Source organism: Prinia subflava, chromosome 1 (assembly GCF_021018805.1).
Source record: "Prinia subflava isolate CZ2003 ecotype Zambia chromosome 1, Cam_Psub_1.2, whole genome shotgun sequence".
NCBI lineage: Eukaryota > Metazoa > Chordata > Aves > Passeriformes > Cisticolidae > Prinia > Prinia subflava.
This window is the reverse complement of record NC_086247.1, coordinates 126,737,942-126,750,207: the sequence shown is the minus strand read 5'-3', so window position 1 is coordinate 126,750,207 and position 12,266 is coordinate 126,737,942. Positions and strand designations below refer to the sequence as shown.

Below are 12,266 nucleotides of genomic sequence, written 5' to 3'. Positions count from 1 at the left end.
ATAATATAAAGCCTAAGATACCAGCATTAGCTTAATGTTATGTTGAAATTAAATTTTGTGACATATTATTGAATTTTACAATAAGTTTGACATGCACACCTAACATGCATGACAATCAACATAATATACATATTTGGTGTAGAAAATGGATATAAGTAAACATAATTTGCCTGTTGAATTTGTATTGAATAGCTTCTAATAAAAAAAGAAAACCAGCAAGTAACTGCTATCCATACATTTTTAACCTTGATTTAATTGGGGAATTGCCCAATTAAATTAAGGGCAAATCATACTCCTGAGACACAGTCTTGCTTCAGGGAATAGAGAAAGTGCTCTGAGGAATTTCATGCTTCATCTCTAGCCTTCATCACGATAAAGAACTTATCATCACACTAGTTCAGGGAATTTTACTCACAAAAATAACAAAGATCTTTAATCAGGAACATTTAAATAACAGTGTTTTCATATCACAGGTATCAATAAATATTTAAATATGCTAAAATGCTTTTCAAATGCTGCTTTTAGACCCTAAGTGATGTACAAATGCTATCTCTTATATTTTGATTTTGCAACAAAATTCAACCACAGGAAAGAAAAGTTCTATTTCAGATTATTAAAGAATGTTTTCATCATTGAGCACTTAAGATGAATTTCATGCAGGATTACTCAGAAATCTCTTTTTAAGATGATAGCAAAATACGAAAACAGCTTTGCCTGGGCATCTTATGACAATCTTGTTCCCATGAATTTAAATTAATTTCTTTAAATTAACATCACAAAAGTATGATTAAGCATAGGCTTTAATGCTTATTGTTTAGCAAAGACACTCTGAGATAAGACGATACTGGATGCATATATTTACAGTTTAAAACCTTGTCTTGTCTCTGGCAGACTCTCTTGTGTCAGCAATGAAGATGTTCTTTATTCCTTGGAAGTAATGTTGAATGCTGATCAGACTGTGTGTAATACTACCAGATCTATGTGAAATTTGACCAAATTTGGGGCCAAAAATAAAAACAAAAATTATTGCATTTTGATAATCTCTCTTTCTCCTTCAATCTAACTAATAAATTAGACTCAGTTTGCAAGGAATTTCAGGTTTGAGGGTAGTAACCTAAAAACTAAAGTATGATTTAATTATCCATTCCTCAAACCATCTTCTATATTAGAAAATTTTAACTGAATTTATTGTGTATCCTTGGAAAACACCACCTTGAATTATTGTATTTTAAAAACTACTGAAAAGAAAAAGAACACTCCTGCTGTTATGCATTTGCTACATTTATCAAGATATCAAACTCTCTGTCTTTCTCTAAAGACCCTCAAGAGACTAGTGCCCAGTAAAGACCAGGCTGGCAAAGGGACTGAATTTCTATGTGAATGCATCAGTTTAAGCAGACACAACTTCATATTTCTCTCTGGTCATTTGTCACACTGGTTTCATAGCAAACAACACAAAGAAATTTCTCAAAGTACTCTCACTCAAAAATCCCAAGAAAAACCCAAGCTCAAAACACATTATGACCAACAATTAAATAGCACATTTTTTTCTCATTTTCTATAATGCTGAATGCTCTCACCAAAACACATTAGATAATTCAGAACTTTATGCTCTGAGAAGTGGCACAATTCCATGCATGTAAGCAGTTCCCCTGTGTTTAATAGGGCAACAAATGTGTATTTGCAGATGTAGAATAAATTTATGCCCATAAAGGAACTTTCCTCCTCTTTATTCTACATCAAGGGTTTTAAAGGTACTCGGAATAAGATGAAACAGTCCACTTCATATAGTAAGAGAAACTTCATGACTAAACCAGTTAAGTACGTGGACAGAGATGAAACTATTTAAGTCAGTGGCAAGTAAATGGCAGAATGACTGTGGCCTCCAGGAAACTTGATTACCACTGCTTAACTACCACAATCAATGCTCCTTCTTCTTTCTACTGACCTGAAAGGCGTGAGGGATTCTGGTTCAGCCACGTATTAGAAGTTCAAATTCTTGCCAGAGGCCTAACTTCTGTTTTAAATCTACAGAAGGGACTGGAAACAGCAGCTATGACAAAAGCTGCAAAACAATTCCCAGTGCTGAGTGAGAGGAAAAGCAGCCACTAGCTAAAAAGGTTCAGGAGTAGAGCAGGCAACTGTTGCAGCATCCCAGCTGGCTCATGAACTTCATTAGTTTGAATTTTGGCCTGTCACTTTCAAACTGATCTGAAATTTCCTGAGAATGCTCAAATCCATTTAACTATTTCAGAGTTTTATATAAACATGTTAATTATACGCATATAGCAAACAAGGTCCCCCAAAAGGGACGTTGCCTCCTTTGCATGCTCTTAATCGAAAGGTCAGGTTGGAGGCCTTAATTTACCTACCTGTTATTTCAAAAGTGATTGATAGCAGAGGTGCAGCACTAGCCTTCGACTTGCTCTGTGACTGACTTTCTGAAATAACAGGGAAACGCCACCATGAGTATATGAGAATGGAGGTCTTTAAAGCAGCCTTACCAAGACAGCATTTGCTACAACCAACAGTAAACTACACTGAGATGAAGGCGTTTCCCCATGGCATAATCTGGTGGGTGTGTGCCCTGGCTTTTTCCCATCCTCAAATTACTCACTGTTTTCTATTTCATGAGGGGAGAGAGAGGGAGGATGAGAGGAGCGGCACCTCTTCTGAAAATCTGTCCCTAATGTGGAGAGAGCCCAGAGCTCCTTTTTAAACTAAGAACCACTTCACCCCCGGTTTGAGCTCTTGAAATACTGTTCTCATGTTTATGCATCCAAAGACTAGTTACATTTTAATCAGCTTTCAGGAGCCTGCAGAGATTACCTCCTGATGGGCTCCATGTATTCCTGTCACAGTCTGATAAGGGTAAATTTCACACACGCCTAATCTGGCGAGACTTCACAGCCCACCAAAATCCTAATCATCATTCTGAACACTAAGCTGCCACTGGTTTTATTGTTACCTCTCCTTAGCTGGGAGGTTTTTGTAGTTCACACTACAGCAGAGGCATCTAAACTTTGTTCAGCAGAGGCGATTTACCAAAAGCCCTTGGGCCGAGCTGATTTGCATAAGACAGAGAGGCTTGAAAGCTTCTTCTTTAATAGATACAGATGTGGGGCTGCAGAGCTCACAAGGCACACCTTACTGATCTGAGCAGTCACGCTGAAATGGATGTTGGCATTATCATTCCCCACAAACTCTACCTCTACGGCAAGTTTGAGAGTACCTTTAAACCACAGCAGGAACCTCACTAGTCTGCTGTTTGGCCAGCCTTGGACAAAATGTGGCATTACATAGGATTTGCATATTAATGTTGTTCTTCCTGAAGGATTTGGCCACATGTTTTTTAATTAAAAATAGTAATAAGTGTTTGTATGAAATAGGTAGAGGATAAAATTTAACTAAAAAGTTAAATGCATTTAGCTTAATTCACTGATTTCGGAGTCTGTAGTGCTGCATTACTAGACAGAAGTAGATGTAATGTAAATTACTCAAGTGTTATTCTAAAGCATGTAGATTACCAAATGAATTAAAGATTTTGTGTTCTAAGCTATTCTCTCTTTTCTTAAGAAGCTGCAAAAGCTTTAACAGTGACAAGGAATAATCTCTTCTCTCTTTCAGTTAGGTAAATAAACCTGTGAAATTGCATTGGCTTGAAGTCCTGAGAGTTACTTAAAAACTTGACCAAATCAAGGAAAAAAAATCAATTCCCTGAGAATGAAACCTAATAATATTTTTACAGTTCTTTTATATTGAGCTTACATGCCAGAATTGGCATATTCCAACTGCACATCACACAGCACAAGTTCATCACTCAGACGAAGAACACACAAGAAATTTACAGCAGATGAAAAAACCAAATCTAGGACTTCTGACCAAACTATTCGTGTTCTTATGGAAAGGTATCCTGCACAGTATTTTTCAGTAGTACTAAGAAATAGTAATTTGTAGGAATTTATATTTGAAATCTATATTTGCAAAATAGAGAATGAAATCCCTGTTACAACAATTAAGCATTTTCATCTGAATTAAAAAATAGCAGTAACTCACAAGGTAAGGAGGCACTCACGACAGAAGACAATGGCTGTGAAAGAGCTTTGGAATACTAACGTGCTCTGATTTCAGACTAATTTAATTGCAATTGAATCAAATTTACCTTCTTTATCCTTGAGGGTATTTAAGTAGGAGAGGAGATTTTCATTAGCTTGCACGCAGTACACCTCCCTGGTTTGCACGCCACCGCCGCACAGCGCTGTGTGGTTCCCTCGCCTCTTGTCCTGCTGGCTGAGGAGAGGATCCACACGGCATTCTGTCCACTCGGTGGTCCGCCAGCCGTACCTGGAGCACATTTGGGCAATTGGGTCTTTGGAAATCACGGAGCCATTTTACACAGTATTAAATTATACAACCTGAAACACCGCAGTAACCTCATTAATTTCATAAAAGGCCTGAGCACCACAATTTCTTGCACACAAAGGTTCATTAAATCTCACATTTTATGTGTATGGAAACTTTTTTTGTATTATTTAATTTTTAAAATCATTGCTCTTTAGGAAGACTTTCCTATTCAATTCCAGAGACATACTACACATATAAATATTTTATTTGACAAAAGAAAAACTTGATATACAGAGACATAGTCCATGCTAACATAAGTTAACTTTCAAGATTGTGACTCGCAGCATTTGTTTACAGCTTGACAATTTATATAAACAAAATCGAAAATGTGAAAGAGATGTGACTGCTGAGAAATGTTAAGAGCTAGAAAATGAGGGAAAAACCTCACAACTCCACCCCCCCTGCCAAAACAACCCAAAAGCCTGTTGTTAACCTTGGTAGGAGAAACAAAATTTTCTTCTGGATATCAAGGTGAAACTATAACTGTATTTTTTATTATGACTACAGACAAACTTTTCAGTGAGTTATTTTATTCACAGTTAAAAGGAAGATCATTCTGCAGCACTGAAGCGTCCCTGCTGGGTACTGATGGATGATGAGAAGCTGGAAGCTTCCTAATCAGTGAATACACAGCAAAGGAGATCTTTGACTCACAGTTAAAACCCCAGTTGGGATTATGAACTGCAAGAAATGCCACAGAATTCCCCACCTAACAAGTACTTTAAGGCTAAGTAAAGCAAAGTGCTTCCTAATGCAGCTGGAGATAAAGAAAGATGATATTTCAACACTTAAATGAAAAATATGTACCACAGCAAAAGATGCTTAATATCGAGTAACGTTTCTCCAGACCCTATTCTTAGTTTGATAAAGAAAAAACACAGTTGGGACTGTAATATTAATTTTGATTAGATATAGCAATCTCTTGAATCGTAAAGTGCTCACTCTCATTGCTCCTAAAATTTATTTGCTGTCCCTGTTAGCCTCTCCTGTGTCCCATTTGGGGCCTAGTAATGCCTTTGTTGTGCTGAATACAAGCCTCACTAAAATAGTCTTTTGGCTAACCAGATGTTTATCACCTGTTTCATGTGTCAACATTTGGTCCGCAAACAGACAAGAAATTCTGAAAAAAATGATTCTTGTAGAAATGTTATGTAGGGAAAAGATCACTGACAAATCAATACAATTAATATATTTTCATCTTGCCTGAATCTGTGTATATGCAAATGTTGTCTTTTAAAAACTGAAATGAATGAAAATATACTTATTATTCCTGTATTTAGGGAAGGAACTGGTTACACTACCATGAGAACTATTTGCAGACTTTGGGCTTTCAAGAACACTGAATAAAAAAATATAAAGAAAAAAGGTAAAGTCCTACCTATTATTTCTTCTAATGGCTTGGTTGATATTCCATTACCAGCCCTGTAAGCTTAACTGAAATTGTTCATTTTAGCAACAGAGAACTGAAATGAACCAACTTACGTAATGCAGGGTGCCACGCCGTCTCCTTGAGACACGCACTGCTCTGCCTCCTCTAATTGTGGGCATTCGCTTTCACTGCCAACAGGGAGCTGCTTAATGGTCCGTGATCTTGTACGATTCCCTTTAGGGGTTGTCATGTCAAAGCAGGTTTTGGAGCAGGGGGTCCATTCTGACCACTCTGACACCTGGCACTCCTTCGTGATCACACAGGACTGAAATGTGATGGGCAGCTTCTCCTGTTGGCAGAAGCTGCAATAAGAGAGCATTATGGTTTTTAGCACACACATCCACAGACAGGCACGAACTCCTACAGCAAAAGCAATGTCAATGGTTACATGAAAGTCAGGAAATATTTTTAAAGCTGTAAAGTTTAACTCCACATTTATTTGATCCTGAAAATCGGCCAAAAGGGCTTTTGGTGAAAGCGACTCAAACCAGACAAATAAGATTTTCTATAGTAAAAAAATTACCAGTATGGCCATATCTGTGACCAAAATAATGCCACATCTATGAATAAAATCAAAATCTACGTCTTCCTACATGTATAGAAGTACAACAGAGAAAATACATTTTTCACTTCTTATCTTGTATTTTTAGGTTTACTCTTTTTTTCCCTTGGAACTATGTTCCAAGTAAGGGAGGATCAAAAACCAAGATGAATAAAGGTGTTTTTGCAAAGAACAAAATATTCTATGTCATCTTCTTCTAATTTCCAGACAACAAATGGTTTAAAAACACAATGAAAAACATACTGAATGCCTCGTCACTAATAACTTACTTTGTTAATAGTTGGTATATTGCCACAGTGATGCCTCATGGTCCAAACAGGAAATTATCTCTAATCTAAACTGAAGTCTTCCCTTCTACTCATAGTAGTTATTTCCTGTTCCTTATGAAGGCCATCATTTAATTTCCATTTTCTATCTGATTGCTTAATTCGGGTATTACATAGGTTGTCAGAAAGATTTTCTCCCTCTAAATCACTCTTCATTATAAATTTTATAATCTAAGCAAAAACTAACATTTCTATTTTAAAGTTTGATTTACAATGGAAAAAATGAGAAATAGGGAAGGTAGACTACACTGAACATAACTTTTGTCTCCTTAATTACAATTGCAACATAGACTTCTTTTTTTATCATGTCTGGGTTGGAATAAAAATCTGACTTCTGAAGCAGTTAAATAGACAGGAAAAATATTTACTGGTACTGCAAGTAGCACAACGAAATGCTCTGTTCAATACCAGTCCTATAAACAAAGGCTTAGGGTTTTTTTCCTTTAAAAGAACACAATAACATAGAAAATAATAATATTTACAAGGATTTTACTGCTATATAAAATTTGATCCTACCCATAAAGCAAACATAATTTTGAACCTCTATTAAAAAAAATCGTAATAGAACTAGGTGTACTTGATGAAACGGAGAGATTTAAATCACAATAAATGAAAGCATTATATGCACAAGAAACAGATCAATTCTACAACTTGCTAGCAGAAGATCCTGGCTGTGGAAACAGTGTCAGCTTGTCCAAAAAGCAATTGACAAATCTGTGAGCCATCATCTCTAATTCATTTACTTTGAATATTGGAGAAATACAAAATGAATGGGCTGCAAAAGACAGTCAGGTGTCATATTTTAGCCTTTAAATTTCATCTCCCTCTACCACTGAATACAATAAGGTGGACACACTGCTAGGCTTGACAGACCATAGGGGATTACTCAGCAGGAGTTTTCTAATGTTCTTATTATGTCAAAGGTAGTGGTGATGGAGAATGCTTAACACATGATAGTCAATTTTTATTCTGCTTTAGGACAAAAAACTACATCCTGTTTGTGGAGAAAGACACTCAGATTTTTTTGGGAAAATTATTCTTTAATAGTGGGCTTTTTCACCTACATGTAGCCCCATCTGGCATAGGACTACGGTACTGTCAAAATCAATAGATCAGTTTCTGTACCTTTGACAAAACATATAGACCCACTGATCCCCCAAAGACACATTTTAATGACTGGAGAAAAGATAAATTCCTTATGGTTTCTAACATGGGCAGTATTTGAAAATTGTTTTGTAGGACAGATGAAGTATCCTCCCCTTCCAAGGTCCCATCCAATGCGACACCTCTGAGGGCAGAGCAAATCAACCTCTTCACATGCATTGTGACTGGGGCTGAGTTCAATTACAGATGCACATTGCCAGGAAACATGCACAAAATTGCCACCACAAAGTAGCTTTGGTGAGGAGGGAAGAGGTCAACTAATGATGTGTAACAATCCATGGCCTTTGCATCTGTTTCAAAACTTGTTAGGGAGAAGTGTTACATAAGAAAGGCTAATGTCTGTTACTAATTATTTCCATAAGTGGGCATGAAGAAGACCCAAACAGAATTGTACCAGGTTACTAATTCCCTTGTTAATTTATGATCCTTAAAAAAAATAAAACAACAGAGTTAAAGGATGCCTCTCTTCAAATACTTACTTGTAAAATAAAATAATTTAAAATTAAATAAACAAGGATGTTCTTAAGCTCTTGTAACCAGAACATAAATTTTACTAGGGAGACAAGCAAGAGGCCAAGTGAGTTATCTATTTATTCCTTACTTGCTTATTAAAACCATGCACCCCTTGCACTTGACTTACTGATACTGTAAGTCACTACTATACAACCTCTTATCTGTTGTGCATACTGTCATATTATTTTATGAGGGTAGAGATAATTAAATTTGCAAAAGAGTCATACAAGCAAATTAGCTACTATTTGTTCTTTTAACTCTTGGTTTTCTTTGAGCAAGTTAAAGAAACAGTGAGAGCTAATTGGAAATTGCCACTATCAAGAGTTTTCCTTCATACTGCAGGCAGCAGAAGAATATGTGTTGAAATAAGGAAGGGAAAAATCAGATACCTCAAAATTTATTTTACCAGAAGAAACAAGCAGACTGATTCTGAATCAAAATATGAATGTGTTGGTTAAAAAAAATAGTGTCTTCTGTGTTTGGTACCTAATGTTACAGATTTGATCTCCACAAATAACTGAAAGCAAAGCTTACTTTCAGGTAAAGCTCTCTGCACTTTTTCATGGATTTAAATGCCTTATTCAGACATGCAGACTTGGGGTGAATTTTCTCACAGGATAAAAGGCAAATGGGCAAGTAACACAATAGAAGATAAAAAATAGACAATTAACATTCATTTCATGATACCGCACAACTCAGTAGAAGCTCTGCACTGAACATCTGCATGCCCTTGACTAATGTCCAAGTACAACACACGTTATATGCAAAGTACTACTCAAGAGGCACAGGAAGGACACAAATAAGTCCTCACTATTATCCCATACAGTTGTGTCCAGATAATTGCTTGGAAAGCTCAAAGAAAAGCATGGGTTACATAAAATTGCTGTTAATAGTCAACGGAGCAGACTGGATAGAAGAAGGAGCAGCACAGGGGTAACATGTAAAGTCTGCAGCATCTTGCTCTCAATCCAGTGAATACATTCAAAGGACAATATCCCAAATTTTTTGGCAGGGAAGAAGGAATTATACAAATTGAACTAAGGCTGTGGTCTGAGAAAGTACCATTTCAGACAACAGTTAGATATAGTAGGGAAATGAAGCTTAAGGTATAAAAGTACTAAAATGGCAGGATGGAAAGAGAAAGCAATTCCAAACAAAACAAAACATCACAGGGGATGAATGGTCCCTACTGCTATTAAGTCAACAATAAACCTATTCCTGACCTCAAAGACATAGATTAGATGAAAGAAGTAAAGTAAAAGGCAGTGCTGGTTCAAAGGACAACCTACAGAACATAATTACTACTCAACCTCTTCTGAAGACATGTGGTCAAGAATTTGTGTCTACTCACATTCCTCAAGAATTTGTCTCTACTCACGTTCCGCAGCCTCATTTGTGCTTCTACAGCAATAAATAAAAACTAAATATCACTTAAGAATTAAAGATAGGAAAGTTAAGCCAAGGGATTTAAAAGTAATTTATGGGATAATTAAGGCTAAAGACATGGGCAGAACAAAGGTTGACACATAAACCTGGAGCAAATTACACCACGATACCTGTGTACAAATGACCAAGTTGTGCAGTTGAAAGAATTCTCTTCAGTCAAAAATAAGGTTTAAAAGATGTGCAAAAATTAGATTAGTCAAGAGAAAAAGAAAGTTCTTTCTGAGGTATCCTGAAGATTTATTAGAGAATGAAAAATACTTCTACAACTTTAAAAAACCAGGAAAACTTGTTTTTATATGCCAATGACCTCTATGGGTGTTTATAATCTCAGTTTCAAAATTTGTCTTTTAAGTTGTGTTGAAAAGTCATGGAAGAGACCATTGGAATTTCCTCTTCTACAAATTCAACTAGACATGAGATTTTCTGATAATTTTTTGCAAGAGATAAAGCTGTGCATACTGCATTCATGACGCCAAATGCATGGCGGTAAGACTGATCTCTAAATTAATGCAAGAAAAAATAAATAGGTTTTAAACCAGGCAGTAGGACTCTTTGCTGCATGAGCATATTCCATAAATAGCACAATGAAGAGATTTGCTGCTTTTGCTGGTGTTTCCTCCATATCAGACTGGACTAGTAATTAAAAAGAAGAATTAATGAGAAAAGATGAAGAGCAGCATCAGAATGGCTGGGAGGTTCTAACTGTTAACTAACTAATAACCCATGCAGTCAGAAACCTGCCTTGGCAGTAGCAAATAGAGAGCAAAAATGGAAAGACAGCAAGTACTCAGTCACACTAGCCCAAGATATGCTCTGGTTTCCCAGAAAACTATGGCTTACAGATTTTTGGAACCCAAGCTGAATCTTTGCCCAGAAGAGTTTATAGTGCTCACCTCCATGAACTAATACAAATGCGTTCTAAAACTTGATAAGATTTTGGTACATCCATCATCTTAGAAATAATGCATTACACAACTTTTTTACTGACTAATAACTGTAGATAGCTATTTTTGCATTAAAAGTGGTCAGTTACTTTCATTTTTTGACTTCAGGCCTCGCATAACTGTATTTTCTTTCTCTGTGGCATTTTTCAGCTTAGACACTTCAGTTGGATCTTTATTTGTTAGGTCCAAGAGTCTTGTTTTTTTCACTTGGTCTTGTTTTATTTGAACACAGTTATATCCTGCAACTACACATCCTTTCTACTCTATGGGCAACTTTGAGATGAAAACTGGTCTGGATTTGAGGACTGTTAAATATTCATTCTGATGACACTTCTAAAATATCTGTGCATTACTATATCTTGGCAATCTATAAGTCAATGGAAATAGGAGTCACAAACCCAAGATATTAAGGAGACACCATTTTGAAGTTTGATTTTGTGCTTTTCCTGATACACTGCTTTTCATACTCAAGTTTAATGGAGCAGCAATGTGAGGTTTGTAATTTAAATCTAAAATTGAACAGTAAAGAACATGTCCTTTACAATAAATTCAGTTAATTCACTCAGTACTGGTATTTAACAAGAACTGCTATTCATTGTTTTTGACTATAATGTAAAGTAATGGAGCCCAACTGGCAAGGTTAATGCAAGCTAAATAGTCTCTTCAATAACTTTTGTCTGCATTATTATGCCTCCATTCCTTCACTATTATCAACATTCAACTTTGGATTTCCCGTTATCCGTGTTCAGCTTTGATTTTCATTAATGAAATTTTCACAGTTACTATTCCTTTCTTCATTCACTATACTCATTCTCCCAGAATTCTGATAGATTTGTTTTTTCTCTAGCTGATTTTCCATTTGATTACATACAGAGTTTTCCATTATTCTGAAATGAATAACATGGCTACGGTTCAAGAGATTGATGCCAACATAAACACTTGGCACTCAGGAGGAACAAAAGACAGGGCTGAGACTGAAAAGGACTTAAATTAACTTTTTTATTTTTTTAAATTGAAAACTGTGATTTTTTAATCCTGGTTGACTATTAGATGTAATAGTGGATTACGTCCATGTGGTCTAGGCTCCTGTGACTCTAAACTTCTTTGTAGGTGTACCTACAGATCTGCCCAGTTGCTCCAGTCTGGCATGACTGACTACGCTCGCCACTGGTGTGGAAAGCAGACACCCCATATCAGAGAGTTCAGCACAGCCAGCATTGTTAAGAGACACCCAGACTTCCATATTGCCAGACATCACACACAAAACCTAGGGGAAAATGGCATTCTTCCTCCTCTTGACTCTCTCATACTAAATAGTGTCACAGAGATGAGAGACCACATGCCCTTCAAGATCAGGAAGAGCTGTGGAGTCAGAACCTATTCAACCTATTCTATCTTCCCAACTTTTGGGAAGGAATTTTGTGGTTTGTTTGTTTTTGGTGGGGTTTTTTTTTTGTTTGTTTGTTTTGGTTTGGTTT

At 36.3% G+C, this 12,266-nt stretch overlaps 1 protein-coding gene across 1 annotated transcript in view; it reads right to left on the bottom strand.

The window, feature by feature from the left end:
• The window catches only part of THSD7A (thrombospondin type 1 domain containing 7A), a 270,216-nt gene that overhangs the window by 96,478 nt on the left and 161,472 nt on the right, over positions 1-12,266 (bottom strand). Inside the window, exons 6-7 of the mRNA XM_063411466.1 lie at positions 5,887-6,135; positions 4,163-4,344 (exon numbers count right to left, since the gene is read on the bottom strand). Coding sequence (XP_063267536.1) covers positions 4,163-4,344; positions 5,887-6,135 — 431 coding nt within the window. The remainder of the gene's footprint in view (positions 1-4,162; positions 4,345-5,886; positions 6,136-12,266) is intronic.